General features: G+C 40.1%; 1 protein-coding gene across 1 annotated transcript; it reads right to left on the bottom strand.

Annotated features, from left to right (window-relative positions):
* Nucleotides 1-4,054: 4,054 nt before the first annotated feature.
* Nucleotides 4,055-15,329, bottom strand: LOC118342411. Its single transcript, XM_035680935.1, has 9 exons — nucleotides 15,174-15,329; nucleotides 12,903-13,621; nucleotides 10,887-11,049; nucleotides 10,677-10,783; nucleotides 10,295-10,446; nucleotides 10,039-10,175; nucleotides 8,480-8,741; nucleotides 6,708-7,024; nucleotides 4,055-5,297 (listed from the first exon to the last, which is right to left on the bottom strand). The coding sequence occupies exons 1-9, from the start codon at nucleotides 15,205-15,207 to the stop codon at nucleotides 4,846-4,848; spliced, it is 2,343 nt and encodes a 780-aa protein (XP_035536828.1). The 5' UTR covers nucleotides 15,208-15,329; the 3' UTR covers nucleotides 4,055-4,845.
* Nucleotides 15,330-16,111: the final 782 nt, after the last annotated feature.

Genomic DNA, 16,111 nt, shown 5'->3' with positions numbered 1-16,111 from the left:
CCAGACATATTTCCTACTAAACTGAACAAGCTGTAAAATCAACAGTGTATATGTGTGTGTGTGTGTGTGTGTGTGTGTGTGTGTGTTATGGTGGTGATGGGTTGGAGATGAAAGATTCAAAATGTTATTCCTGGACAGTGTGTCATCTCTGGGAATGGACTATTTGACTTAAAAGAGAAGACACATGCACCAACAGGGATGCAAAGACATAAAAATATACACTAGATTCACACTCACACACACACACACACAACACACAGAGGAAATATAAAAGGAGAGAGGTATATGCAACTCTGTCTGCCTGGCAGGCCAGGACAAACACAAACATAAGCAGTTAGCTGGATGAGCCTTACCTGCATCCATCAGCATTAGTGAACTATTTCACAAGACCATGAAACTCATTTTTCATCCTGTGTTTACATGAATAAGTTACAGTAATAGAGGACTGTCGGGACATGGGTGTTAAAGGGCCTACAATGTGTCTAAACTGATGAAAATGACAATCTGCTGTGTGTATTCAACATCACAATGCTAGAAGGTTCCATCAAAATATATTCACTACTCCACGATTCCCTTTATACCTCAAAGTAGGGCTGCAACTATTTTTAATTTATTAATCATTTTATCTACAAAATAATTTTAAATTTAGTCCAACAAGACATCTCCATACTTATTTTTACCAAAGATATTTACTTTATAATAATGTAAGACAGAAAATCAGCAAATGTGAAAATTTGAAACACTTGAATTAATGAATGTTTGGCATTTCTAGCTTTTAATGTGGACGTTTTATCTATAACCGAAACAATCAAACTTCACAAGAATTACTGCTGTTAAATACTGATTTACCTCCATTTTCAAGCATGATATGCTAAATTTACAGGTTCCAGCTTCTGAAATGTCATTTTTTTGCTGGGTTTCTTAGTCTTATATCATAGTAAATTGGATCTCTTTGGATTAAGACTGGTGGATGGAGAAAATCTTTCTAAAGCTTTTTTTTTTTTTACCTTATTACCCTATTTTGTGGGCCAAATTAATCAATTTATCAAGAACATAATTGGCGTATTAATCAGTAATGGTCCAGTGTGTAGGATTCAGTGGCATATATTAGTGTAGTTGCAGGTTACAGCCAACTGAATACCACTCACATTTCAAGCATGTAGGAGAAACTATGGCTCCTGAACAACATGAAAGGCCCGATCAACAGCCAGTGTCTGGTTTGTCCGTTGTCCATGGAAGAGGACCCTAAAACTGCTCATTCTTAGGTAACAAAAACACGATTCCTATTTTCATTCTTATATATACTAATGAAAACATACCTATAAATATTATATTCCATTTCTGCCAGTAGACCATCCTAAATGATACACACTGGACCTTTAACTGCAGCACTAGATTAATCGATTAACAAAATTGTTGTTGAGTAATGTCATTCTCAGCACAAATCCAATGTCTTTCTCCTATTCAGCAGCCATTCAGTTGAGTGACATTCACAAATCAGCGCAACATATTTACCATAATCCCAGAAGCTCAGCTATTTTCTGTTGTCCCTTTGCTCCTCGTCCATCTCCGTTCCAGTAGCAAAATAGAAATCTAATATAAAGACATGGCATATTTGCTTTTTTACTGAAAAAGGAAATGTTCCTGTAAGTCCTCTTTCACTGCCAACAGCCAAACCACCTCAGGGAGCTCAATTTAGAGAATATTCATCACAATAGTGCTGCCAAACCCATAGAGTAAATGGAAACAAGTCTAAAACAAATACATTCCTCCATCTCAGCCCCACTGCATACCATTAGGCATTTCTTTTACAAAGCCACATTCAAATAACACCACTGAATATGTTTACTATCAACATGGTTAGGTGAGATATTTTATCTGTCAAATCTGGACCTTCCACTGTTTGTCTTCATTTTTAGACAAATCTATTAATTCGATCCAATGAGTTGTTGTTTTCCCCAGCCACTTGCCCTCGTGCTCCCTGTTTTCCAAACCCAACACAGGTCTATTTGTTGTATCTTTTTAAAACAAACCAAAAATCAACACCCTAATGGCATCTGAACCAGAGAATCAAAGGACTGGAGGATCTCCAAGCCATGTGTCAGCTTTGTTTCACAACAAACATTATCACTTTCAATCAGTTAAATCAATAAACTTTATCCACTAATATCAATAAACTCCATTACTTGACTGTATCCAAGCTGTGTGAGGTTTTCTTTCACTTTTTTCCCCGTCAGTGTGTGTGTGTGTGTGTGCGTGCATACAGTCACAGGGTTTGGAAAGACTGCGAGGATTTCGTGTTAGACCACAACCATAAATATTGAAACAAGTTCCCTTTCTTCAAATCTCAGAATACTGAGTAAATATTGACACGATGGAATCGGGGTGGACTGAAGCATCCCATACCTGTACTTTAGACACTCTCACATATTATGCACATACATGCACACATACACACTTGCAGACAGACAGACAGCTGTGCTCTGAGCACTCTCTGTTCACAGGAAAAATCCTGGAAAAATTAATTACAAAGTTAAACCTACATGAAACCCTCCTCAGTCACACATGCAAGCTCCCTGACAGATGAATGTGAAGAAATGTGCAGCTACGTGCGGTGACTCGTGGACTACGCCAAGACACAGACACACAACATGAGAGTGTTCATCAACACACAAATAAAACTAAAATCCAGAGTAAAAACTTTGCTACACTAAGTTTGAATAGAGCTCTCACACTTGGGGTTTCATTCCTGAAATGAATGTGTTGTGTTTCTTTCTGAGAGTTTGAGAAATTTCTGCACAGCAAAAGAAGTGTGTGTGTGTGTGTGTGTGTGTTTATGCTGCACTTCTCCTGCCAACAGTAACAGCTCAGTAGCCAGTGAGCAGGAAGAGAGAGGTTCATTAAAAACCCAAATACAGCAGTTACATAACCAACAGTTCTGTTCATCCCAGAACCCCCTGTGCTACGAACACACTCCTCCCTCATCCCCATCTTCTTCTCCCTCCCACGCCTGCTGGCAGAGCCCACCCATCATCCTCTTCTCCTCCCATAGCAACAGCTCATCTCAGCTCTCCTCCCTTGTTCCCAGACCAACACACTGCCTCACTCCTCCTCCGTCTCCCCCCCTCCTTTAGCTGCTCCCCTGGTCCCTGCCACCTCCTCCTTTCTCTCATCAAACGGTTCCTTCTCTTACTCCCACATTATCATCCAAGCTTCTCTTCAAACTTTGCTTTATATACAGCAGGACTACAAACCAGGAATATTAACTAGAGTTAAAACAAGAAACTTTTTGTTTTACTTTCACGACTTAGGGCAAAAAAATGACACGCTGGTCCCAAATGTCTTTTCTAGTCTCAGGAAAATGCCTTCAGCTCTTTCAGGGGCGGAGTTTCATATAGGGATTTGGTTTTCACAAGCCCTCACAACTGACTTGCATACTAAGAACAAACAGAGCAGAAAGTGCAGTAAGTGTGTGAACGCAGCAGATGGCAACACAGATTAAGGATTTGGGCTGCATCAGTGATTGTCTGGGATACCTCCAGCCTAGAAACGACTGTCCTTCTATCGGATTAAGGATCATCACATCTCCCCGATGGAGGGACGTCTGAGAAACAACATGCTTTTAAATAAATAAACCCCAGCATGCAGTTGTCACACATGAAGAAACGGCGCCCCCTTGTGGCTCAAACACAGATCTGAAATCAGCATCTCATTTGAAGTACCCAACCCCTTACCAGGCCCTAGAACATTTACTGCTAGGCTTCAAGGAATCGACTATATGATTAAGTAAACAAAGCTGAATATTAATTATATATTGGAGGTCATTATAGCATATACGATATACTTAATATAACATCTATCTATTTTTTATAAGGAATTATCCTGAACCTGGTGCAGTCTGTCAGTGCTGCATTTCTCATCACTCACCATCTTGCCCAACAATAATATATAGATTTTTAACTAAAGCGGAGCACCATTTTACAGTATTCAGCATTACACAGGTGTGAGTCGACAACCTGAGTGTTCCTGAGAGGTCTACATTTATAGACCTTGTTATAATTTATAAAGTAATCACATTGAACAGTTGTACGCAAATATAAGGACATTTTTATGTGCCATTAACGTACAATATTACAACAATTACAACTTCTCCTGTATAATTACAACTGCCTTTTACTGTATTTTCACTCATGATCTGTTTATACACCTACACTTGTGTTTATTAATGTACTTGTCAACAACTATTAGTTGGTTAGTAGTTATTAATCAACACTCATATCTGCTTAAAACTACATAATTAAACCATTAAACTGTTAAAGAGGAACTTAAAAAGTGTTGCCAATTACTGTTTATGCTTGCCCACCCTCTTTTGTGCACCTGTCTTTCCCTCCTTTTCTAACTTGTAATCAAGGCTGTGTGTGTTTGTAGATGATCACGCCTGAATGAAGCTCATGATTTGTGAGCATGCGCACATATCCTGACAGGGATGTGGAGAACAATTACACTTGGCAATTAGCCCACCTCACACACTCCTCTATGTTCGGTCTGATGGTGCACAACAAAACTGTCTCGATAAAAAAAGTCTGCAGAGCAAAAATATGTTGGATATCCCTGATTTAAATCATAGCAAAAAATTGAAAGGATTAACAGAGCAATGAGCATTTATTGCAGCCAAGCTAAATGCAACCCCACCAAGCATGCTGACATATTATATATATTATGTCTACTGAAAAGATCCTAATAGTAATATAAATGGAACAAAGAGAGACACTCTCACACATTTACACAGGACATATTTACACAGATACTTCAAACACACACTCTCTCACACAAACAAAAATGTAGTCAAAAACGTATGGGGGAGAAGTCGCAATGGAAGTGGCTGTGAATCTCTCGAGGGCTGTCATACTCAATCTTGACACAAGATGGCACTGGAGGGCTTTCTGGAGAGACAGGGCTGACCTGAGAAGGCAGCATCCCTGCTGCCTTGGTTGGGGTGATCTCTACTCTGAGGCGAGAGGGCCGCAGGGTGGACACAGGAGGGAGGACGGTGGTGGTGCTGTTGCTGGTGGTGTGCGTATGGGTGTGTGATGAACGCTGGGAGTTAGCATGTGAGGGCCCCTGGTCCCCCCGTGTGAAGAATGAAGGGGGAGGCAGCGTGGTGGAGGAGGGCGGCTGGTGGTCTCGAGCACCTCCCAAGCTGGCGGGGTAAGCTGGCGGGCACTGAGCACGCTGGTGGATGGCTGGTTGACTGTACATGTTACCCCACGGGTACGACTGGTACGTTGTGATCCCACCTGGAAGGAAACACACAGATTCAAACCAAGCTGTGACAATTGAGTTTTATTGGAAGGAATTTGGCTCAGGAGCAGAGCAAAACCTCAAACACCCCTCTCCTAGTCATATGTCAGTGGTAGCGCTTTCTCAACCTGCAGCCATCATCCTGCTCCACCATTCTCATCTGCCATTCTCTGTATCTTTGCCAATGTGCTCGAACATTTCATATTCAATAAACACTTTTACTAAGGCGTCCTGGTGTCTGAGTGGTTAAGATGTATACCATGTAATTGAAACTTTCCAGGTTTGATTTCAGCCAGGGACCTTTGTTGCTTTCCTTCCCCCTCTCTCCCCTTGTTTACTGTTAGCTCTAATACTCTCAATAAAATTAAATGCCAAAATAAATTGAAATAACACTTATATTTGCATGTCAGTTAACAGCACTGTCTTTGCTTGAGGGCTGACTGAGTAGTAGAAGAGTAGGAAGAGTTTTTTTAGTGCATTCCAGTCCAGAAGTAAAAGTCTGTATTATCGGAACAGACAATATTAGGTGACTAAGCAGTCAGGGCACTTCCAAGACTTGGATGGATATTAAACTCTTCCGGCTGAATCATCAGAATAAAAGATGGACAATCACATCAGAAAATATCTGGGGTTTTATTTAAAAAAGGTCAAAAGGTACAAGACTGTGTTCATTAAAACTTACGAAGAGAAGTCCACTCAGAATTACCAAATTGCTTCAAAATTAAGCTGTTGAACCTTAAAAAATTGCTTTGTAGAAATATGATAATACATTCAGCAGGTTAAATCAATTCATTTTAGTATTCTGGGATGATTTTGGATTAATTGTGTAGTATTTTATTCCTTATTCTATGAACTGCAACAACGAAGCTTCTGGTTTTGCTACATATCTAATTCGCACCTCCGACTTCTCGACTGTAAAACAAGTTCATGGGTTTCATAGTACATTGAGCCTTTTAACATACGAAACTGGTGATTAAAAAAAATAATCACAAAACATAAATAATAGCCTTGTAGTGTTAAATTTAAAAAGACTCTTGTTGAGAAACATTGAGTTTACAATTAAAAGGAAACTGGGAATTCATAGTTATTTATCATGCCTAAAGTAAATGATGCAGCCATTTGCTCCTTTTTCGTTCAGGTGTTGTAAAAAAAATCCACACAAAGAAATATGACCATTAAAAGGTGGCTTATTTATAGAGACAGGTGATTTATTGTCTCTTATTTATAGATATCTAAATATCTAATCATTTATTTATTTTTGCGATGGTGTTTTTTGATTTTACATATTTTTGTTGCATCTGTCATTTTGGGACCATGTTCTTACTTTTTCATTTGTAAACCCCTCGACTGCCATATTTTTGTGGCTCTATAAATAAATTAAATCAAACCTCATCCCAGTGACTCACCATGATGACCAGCCGACTGCAGCAAGATTTGTCCTGCGTTCTGGGACTGGAAGTAGGCGTGGCCTCCAGTGGAGTAGGTCACCCTCCCAGTGGAGTTTCCTCCAGGGCCAAAGGTCAGGTAAGAGGTAGGGTTGGAATCTGGAGGGTTGGGGGTGAGGTAGGAGGAGGGGGTGAGGTAGGCCATTCGGGGCATGGATGCTTGAGGTTGGTGCTGAGGCTGGTTGGTGGGGTAGGAGGTCTGGAGCTGGTAGGGGAGAGTGTTGTTCTGCTGGCTTGAGGTCAGGTAGTCGAGCTTCTCCCCAAAGTCAAATAGAGAGCTGAGGACAAAACAAAGAACAATTTTCCATAAATATATAGTGTGTTACTACAGAGATAGCCTATGGTCTTAAACTGTTCAGATACTTTTATATATCTCTCATCCAGTGCATCTGTCTTTTCAATCACTCTGTTCTAAAAGTAGTGGGCAAGAAATTACTTGAGGGTTTATCGGTGAAGGCTGAAAACTGCTGTGCTAGCAAAGAAGTAACAGGACTTTCAAAACGACTGACATTATCTTTATCCACAAAAGGAGGGCCAACAGGAGTTTGGGAACCTTTGATGTATTAGAATGATTCAGACAGTCACATAGTTGTCATCACAGCATGCTCTAAAGGCTTCAGGGCATCAAAACTACAACAAGACTTAAGGGCTGATCACACAGACTCAAAAGCTGGGACAGCAATAGGCTGCTATTGATTGTGAATGGACCTATTGTTGTAATCCACTCCCGCCAGCTGAGCTAAAGAGGTTTCAATCTCAATTTGGTGCAAATGTCCTCTGACCCAAAGGAAGCAACAATCAGGCAAGAGCCAATTGGTGAGCTAGCACCAGCATGCTAACATGCTCACAATGACAATGCTAACATACTTTCAACAGTTAACGTTTTCCATGCTCACCATCTTAGAGATCTCACTAGTGTTGCATGTGTATCAAATTTCATCTCTATATCTATCAGATAGTTAAGTAATATTTCACTTATTGCCTCATGGTGGTACTAGAGAAAAAGTCAGGGGGTCACAAAGGTTTCATCCATTGTTGTTTGATTAGGTATTTGAGTCTGGACCAAAGTAGTGGACTAACCAAACACCATGCCATCCAGAGATATGCATTATAAAATAAACATTTTCTAATTTAGCAATACTATTTGATAAGATGTACTGCAGCCAAACTAATACAATGGAGGTGAGTGTAGTGAAAATAGCATTTAAAACATTTAAAAGCAACACTGTTAAAAATATATAAAAAAAATGTCCCAGTTACTCTACAGAAAACACTGTCAGCCAATTTAAAAAGAACACTTATTTTTGTTGAAAGTATTTCAAATGAAAATATGTTATAGTTGTAATTTGGGTGAACTGAAGCTTTAAGTCTCCTAGCAGCAGGACTGAAAAATGCATTGACATTCATTGTTTGTTTTCATATTGTCTTGCATTTGGGGATTTTTTGGTGCTGTGATACATAACTGTAGTCTAACAAACAAACATAATTTTGTACAAAGCAATTACTAACTGAGACATCTCTCAGCGTGATTTCTGAAATATTTCAGAGCACCAAACTGACTCCCCACTATTACAGGCGCTGTCTGAGGCATCATTATATCAGTATTTCACAGGATCCCTGCTCGTGTCTGCAGCCTGCCAACCCTCTGTCCTCCTGTCATCTCATGTACTCGTTGTCCCTGTTCAAATCATCTTCTAGTATTCATGTCACAGTCAGCTGTGAGCTGAGCTGACCTGGAGTCTGTCTGTAGAGACTGCGTGTCACGATGGGCCAAGGAGGAGCCACCCTCCACAGCATCCAGGAACAGAGGTGGAGTGTGAGCCAGGGTGTTAAGGAGAGGTGGAGTGGGGTTGGCCGAGTTGTAGGTCGTTGTGAAAAGGGGGAGACTGGCCCGCCGCAGTGGGGGAGGGCTGTGCATGGGGCGGGGGTGGTACTCTGCTAACCCCCCCTGAGATGAAAGCTGATGCTGGCCCCCATCTCTCACTCTGGATTGACCTTGGAGATGACACATAGGGATTAAACACTGAGATTAAAGCTATACTGTACTTTGGTTTTGGGGGAATTTTAATAGCTCAACATGCAGGGTGACGTTTTACTGAGTTTAAACCTAGCAGAAGTCAATTCATTGATTCCTACAGTATGAAGATAAATACAGACTGATGGTCCTACTACAAACTGAGGGTTAGGTAGTTATAAAGCTGCTCATTTCACTATTAATAATAAACTGAGATCAAACTTCCCACTACTTTTGGTTTGAAGATTATGAATTATGCACTTTGATGCCTCCAGTAGGACCTCTCAGTTCGCCTTAGTAGGCATTCAGACCAAAAGAAGCCCTGCATTTAGCACAGGGTGCACAGCTACACTATGAAACAGGATTTTACAACTCCTGAAACTTGTAAGAAAATTTGACCAATTTGCTGGTCAATGTTTTTGCATCCCAAATGTGCCAACACAGAGCTCTCATTAGCCTCATTTCCACTTCATGGTACGGCTCTACTCAGCTCACTTCTGCTACCATGTACTTGATTTTGTTATCCACTGCAGATATAATCCTTTCAGTTTAGGTGGGATTCTTAGCTGATCGTCATAGCAATGCCACATGACATGGCTCAGCACTGCTCTTCAATGTGACACAAACACAGAAGGATGTCCCCTGTCATGCTAGTGATGATTCTCTCTGACCGATCAGTGGTCAGCAGTATTTTTACTGCACTTTAGTCTCGACTTTTGATACCAAAAAAAGTACCAGATACTATATCCAACGTTAGCCAGTGGAAAACCAAAAATTCAGTTCCAAGAGAGATGAGCCATACCAAGCAGTGGAAAAGAGGCAATTGAAATGGATGAAGGAGCTGTTTTTTTGGTCTGAATATGTAGGCTGTGTACAAACAATAACAAAACAATTATAACTGTTAGGATTATTTGTAATTACTACTATTTGTAATGTAAAAATGTTAATTCTTAATATGTTTAATTATTAATAATTGTGAATGCTAGGCCTCTGAGCAAAGATTATTACACCCTCAGCAGTGGAGAAAGTGCCATTTGCCTGCTGCTTGATCCATAGACATTGAATTAAGACAATTTAATTTGATTTCACCTTTAGCAAATCCTCTGGTTTTACACAAGGAAATAACAAAGGAATCCTGACTCTGGTTAAGTTATACAAATAGCATGGTCCCCCAGAAACCAAACTTCTATTTAATACTCATTATGGAGCACAATGAAAAAATACATTAAGGGCAGTACGTTTTAAAATACTGTATGCATGTAATGTGGATTTGAACACCTGGGCTGTTGAGACTGGCCAGCAGGTTGCTGTAGGAGGGCACAGTCTGGTTGGACAGGGTGGGGAAAGAAGGTGCTGCAGGGGTGAGCTGGGGCAGCATGGTAGCATAGTGACCAGAAAAAGATGGACCACCCATACTGAAAAAGAGAAAAAACTATTCTATGAATCATACAACGAATTAAGCAAAAATACAAGTAATTTGCACCATGTGAGGACAAAAAAACAACAAAAACACATAAGGATGATACTGTAATACCTGTTGGGTGCCAGTGTAGGCAGGGTGGGATTTATTTGTTGATGAAGGGGGCTGCTGCTGCTGCATCCAGCTCTACTCTGTCTGTGTTCAACTTTTGCTGTGATGGAGCGCTCCACTTTTCTCCACTTAGCCCTGCGGTTCTGAAACCAGACCTGGGACACACAAAAAAATGCAGGAGACAATAAAAATGGATATAAGCAAAAAAGAAGGTGTCAAGAAATTGGAAGGTCATAAAAACAATAGGCGAAAGAAGGGAGTGAACTCAACCTTATTCCCTGTTTGGTAACAGCGAACTCTTTCTTCTAGGAGGTACATCACCAAATAAGCAATGTAAAGGAGTCATAAGGGAAAAAAGATTCAAAGAGGAAGACGGCTGTCTAACCATAATTCTTTGAGGTGTGACACCAACTGAAGCAGCAATGACTTTCCTCTTCTCTGCGTCAGGATAATGGTCCTTCTGGAACAAGGCCTCTAAATGCTCTAACTGATCTGCACGCATACGCACATGCACACAAACACACACACCAAAAGCAGGTCAACTATTTGCTTAGTCAAATCTGAACACATGTGGACAATATGACAGTTTGTTTACCAGTACTGTAGAGTGTTCGTGTCTTCTTCTTCGGTGCAGGCGGCAGCAGGCAGCTGTCCACAGTCTCTATCCCTGGCAGCAGAGAGAAGTTCAGGGCCCGGCCTCGACCCCTGGTGCTGTAGCGGATGGAGCGCCGGGTGGAGTAGACTTGGGTTATCTCCATCTGCCATGAATCAGACAAACTTTACCTCAGCACTCATTTAAATTTTGTTAAATGTTCACTATGTTTTTTTTTTTACTTTAAAAGTGCTGATGTTCTCATTGTAAAGTTTCAATAATCACATTTCTTTAAAGCTGAACACAATTTTTGAAGAAGAAAACAAGTGGACCAAAAGAATTTAGTTGTTTCAGGACTTAAAAGACCAATTCAATCATTTCCAGTTTTGTCTTTGCACATTTTTATTTTTTAATTAATAGATTAATTGTTTGGTCTATTAATGTCAGAAAATATAAAAAAAATGCCCCTTGCGATTTCCCCGATCCCCCAGGTAATTAAGTCTTAAGATTGCTTCATTTGTCTAACAGTCTACAAACCAAAGATATTCAATTTACCACAAATTGAAAAAATAAATTATCGAAATATCTAATTTCTTGTCAGTCAATCGATTAATGATTAATCAACTAATTGTTTTTAGCTCGGCTATACTCACATTTTACTTATCAGCACTCTCTGAAATCAGAGGATTTGCTTGCTATTGCTCAACTCTCTGGTTGGTTTTCTATATATATATATAAAACAGAGAATGTCATACTGGTAAATAATTATAAAATATAATCAATTTCCCCCTTTTAATCTTACATAATTTCATAGTTAAATCAAAAGATTTGACACAGTTTGACCAAATCAAATTCTGCGTGTGCTTGTTCCAATGCTTCAAAGAAGCTCTTTCACCAGCTGACATCACGCTACACCACGCTGAGCCAAATACTCAAATCCAGAAAGCTAGTTTCACAGCTGCATCATTAATATTGCAGGAGGGTGTAGGTGTGCATCACATCATACACATTATACTGTAATTATACACGACAAATGAGTTACCTGGAGATCTTCACTAGAATATGCAGAGTGTCTGTTGGGTTGAAGCAACGCTGCGTGATATAGTAAAAAAATGTAATATTGCGATTATTTTTTACAGATTTTGTGACTGCAATATGATTCATGATTAGTGGGAATTATGATGATGAATGATACCGATAATGTTGAGTTTTTTAACCCTGTCAGGTGTTAATGTAATTATATGTTGTTGTACAGGACTGCATCATATTCGGAGCTGTTACTAATACTCTGCCTGCCTCATGTTTGTAAACAGGGAGGAAAAAAACCAAACAGCCTCAATATAGTGCAGTCGAGTACAGCATCACCTTTAAATATGACCTCAATAATAAACATATAATTGAATTTATACGTATCCGACAGTGTTACCAAAAATGAATTACAAACTTCATAAAGGTGGAATTTATGGCAGAGCTGTTGAACTCCAACCTTAAAGCCGCTAAGAGGGGAAACTCCACCAATTGCACACATCAAAGTCTTCGGTTTGCTCCAGAGGAAGCTGAGCGAAATCTTGTGGATTTATTCGGTTGGGATTGAAAACTGTCAGTTTTTAAATGAAAAACACCTGCGGGTGTCGAGTTAGAAAGAAGTGAAGCTTACCAGACCTCTGTAGCCCACTCCTCAACTCTGCTTGAGGCTAGCAGCTTGAAGCTACAACAGCCATTACCAGCATAACCACACCTGGATCTCCGACTGAACTGTCAGCGGTTGTTACAGGGAACGTAGGCACCAGGTTTTGACAAGGAAGAAGAATGTGTAGATAAAAGAGAGATGATGTCTGGCCCTTTTTTTAGACTGCCCATCATTATTCTGACAATGTTATAGAAGTGCAATGCTAACATTGCTAGGTTTAGTTTAGCATGCACTCATCATAACAGGTGGAGTAAAGGGGGGGGGGGTGTTATTGAGTTAATAAGTTCAGGTACAATAGTGCTTTGGAAACAGTGGGGCTCTATTCTCACCTCGAGAGGCTGTGGACCCTGCTGGGGGAGACTGTGAGGCAGAAGGGGGCTGTGAGGCCTTTTTGTCCCGTGGGGCTGAGGAGGTGCAGGTTGGATCGGGACTGGAGGTTGGGAGGAGTACAGCAGGGGAACAGGAACTGGGGGACAATACAACCCTGTCCCCCCAATACCCAGATAGACGGGATCAGACAGGTCACAGCTGTTCATCAGTCCAATGGGAGGCTCTGACAGAGCCGAGCTCTCCTCTGAGCTCACCGCTAACACCTCCTGCTTCTTTTCCTCCTCAAACCACTCACTCACATCTTTTAAACCTCTCCTGTTTCTCACCCGCTCACTTTGTTTCTTTCCTCGCCTCTTCCTACCCTTTTTCTTCTCATCTCTCTCTTCTAGACCTTTTGGTTCTTTGTCCTCTTGCTTATCAGCAATTGTTTCCTCGTTGTTCTCAATCTTGTCTTCCATCTGCACCTCCTGTGCCTCCTCCGCTCCCAGCCTACTCTCTAACTTCACCTGCTCCTCCTCTTCTCCCTCTGTCACCATCAGTTCCTTTTCCGACACAACTTTCTTTTCTCTCTCCTCCTCCCCCTCCTTCTCTTCTCGCTCCGTCTCTTCATCCTCCCTCTGATTAAACACTTCCTCCTCTCCTTCACTCCTCCTCATACTCCCTTGGTTGTTCTTTGTTTCCAAATCCTCCAGTTCCTCACACAGAAGGCTTGGACAGTCTGCAACAGAGTGAAGTGAGAGGTTGTTTTTTTTTAAACTTTTGTCGAGGTTCTGTAAAGTGTGTGAACCATTTTCACTGATACGTGGCAAGTTGTGGTCGGTTATCAGACTATAATCCAAACTTGGAGAGACCTCTACATGGTTTTGTAATCTGAACCAGAAAGCTGCAGCCAGGATTTACAGACAGCTGACCTTAAATCACCAAATTAGCTTCCAGTATGCAGTCAAATTGACTGTAATGCTCTTCACCTGCCTTGTGCTCCATCATAAGTTAGATATGTTTCAAATATATGAACCACTCAAACCTCTGAGGTCCTCTGACTCTTGTATTCTTAGCAGGTAAATAAAGTGTTTCTGGTTTGTCACAAATAATAAGAATTACAACTGTGGTGTTTGTTTTATATATGATGGCTCTAATAATGAGTATCTGGTGACATATGTTGATTTCTTTAACACACTAAAATAACATGTATAGCATATATGCCCCCCCCTTAAACAGTCTAGGGTCATAGCTACCACTTGAGCTAGTCTTCTGCACCTTTCGGGAGTCACAGAGTATATTATAGAGCTGTAACTTTAGATTTTATTTCATTCATTTGTTGAATAGTTTTTGTCAGTGCCCATTGAAATGTTCCCCGCAGCCAAAGCTGACTTTTCAAAATGCTTGTTTTGTCCAACCAGCTGTCCAAAAACCAACAGATGTTCAGTTTACTACCACAGAAAAACAAAGAACTGCAGCAAACATTCACATTAAGAAGCTGGAAGGATGGAGGATGTGGGCATTAATGCTTTAAAAACATAATAAAACAATTATCAAAATGGTTTTATTTTATTTGTCAATAAAATAAATTATAATAAATTAATCAGTAATTGTTTCAGCTCTATTCAGACTATGTCGGGTCTAAAAAGTAACTAAAACAATTATAGAAAATCTAGTTAACTGAGTATATTAAATCGTTTCATGGGGCATGGACTCACACATTTCATTTGATATTTCAAGATATATTTTATTCCATTTCACATAACTTTAGTGATTTGAACACGCTCAGATTTAGAGCTGGTTATTGAAGGTGCATACACTGTCAGGAATAACTTGATAACGTTGGAGGAGAAGTGTTCTTCCCTATCTCCTGAGTCATGCGGTGACCTGCAGGTTGAATAACACCGGATAAACGTCATCCCCAGGAGCAGCTGCAGGGACTTCATTAGTGTCCCAGCTGTGCAAAGCGCCTCGTGCCACCTCACCTGACCGTTAATTAACTCTGAACGGCTAGCTGCAGCTAAAGTAGCTAACCTGTCCCCGTCTGCAGACACCGGGTCGTGAATGTTAATAGCAATAGTATTATTTTAAATTCTTAATTTGTCTCTGAGGAGCTGAGCAGCAGCGCGGGGGGAGCAGGGCCTCACAGGAAACATTATGAGCTTTAAATACATACAGGAAAGTTTGTTTTGTATTTTTTTTAAAGTCTTTTCAAAGTTTGCAAAGTGACGCAGACGCTGAGTGGCCTAAAACGTCATTAAACAATTAAATGTCAGCCTGAATGTCCTTACCAAAATCTTCAGTTAAATCACAGTCTTCGTCCATTTTCGTCAGTCGAAACCAATAAACTTGCGCTAATAATCAATTAAGCCACGTTGGGTCACGAAGCGAATTGCTCCTGCACTGGAGGCTAATGAGGTTGATTGATTGATTACCTCCGCCACCCTCCCCCACGGCAGTGTGACGGAGAATTATCGCGTGAAGGGTGAAACGGAGGCAGCCAATCAGTGACCAGAACAGGTCCAATCACAACCTGTTGATGCGGTCACTTACTGACACGTGATCATTTCTACCACCAATTTACAGTATTTAAGAGAAAATGTATAGTTTTTATTTGCTTAATATGACTTTAATTTATTCATTTGTTATTTTGGACATTTTTTCTATTTAGAAATCAACATTTATAAGTTTATTGAGCTGATTATGTCAAACAATACATGTTAAAACAGAAAAAAAAGCTTTAAGGGTCTCAGTTATTTATTTTTTCATCCTTGTCCCCCTGGTGTGTTTATATAGGCTTACATGAGTTATATTGTTTGTTACAAACTTATTATATTAGGGTTTTGTTTTTAAAGAGATAACAAAAAAGAAGAGCATGTAATAGGTCTATGTACTGTATACTCATCAGTGGTGGTAAGTAATTAAGCACATTACTGTACTTAATGAACATTTGAGGTACTATTTCCATTTTATGCTACTTTATTCTTCTACTCCACTACATTTACTCTGCTGCTATAGCTCCTAGTTACTTATCAGACTAAGTTTTAACATTAAAAAATTTAATGAGCTCATAAAAAGAAGAAGCAGAAAGAGTTCTGATATCTATGAGCTGTTAGATGATCCACTAAAGAAATATTTCCTCTGTAAACTTCTCTTTGGGCAGATCCATGGCTCAACTAACTGTATATAAAGTTGAAAAACTTAAAAAAGCTCCACCTCAAGCAACTAC

This window comes from Morone saxatilis, unplaced genomic scaffold (genome assembly GCF_004916995.1).
Source record: "Morone saxatilis isolate NCDOM2014 unplaced genomic scaffold, NCSU_SB_2.0 Contig9, whole genome shotgun sequence".
Taxonomy (NCBI): Eukaryota; Metazoa; Chordata; class Actinopteri; family Moronidae; genus Morone; species Morone saxatilis.
Note: the sequence above shows the minus strand (reverse complement) of the source record. Positions and strands in the feature narration are given on the sequence as shown.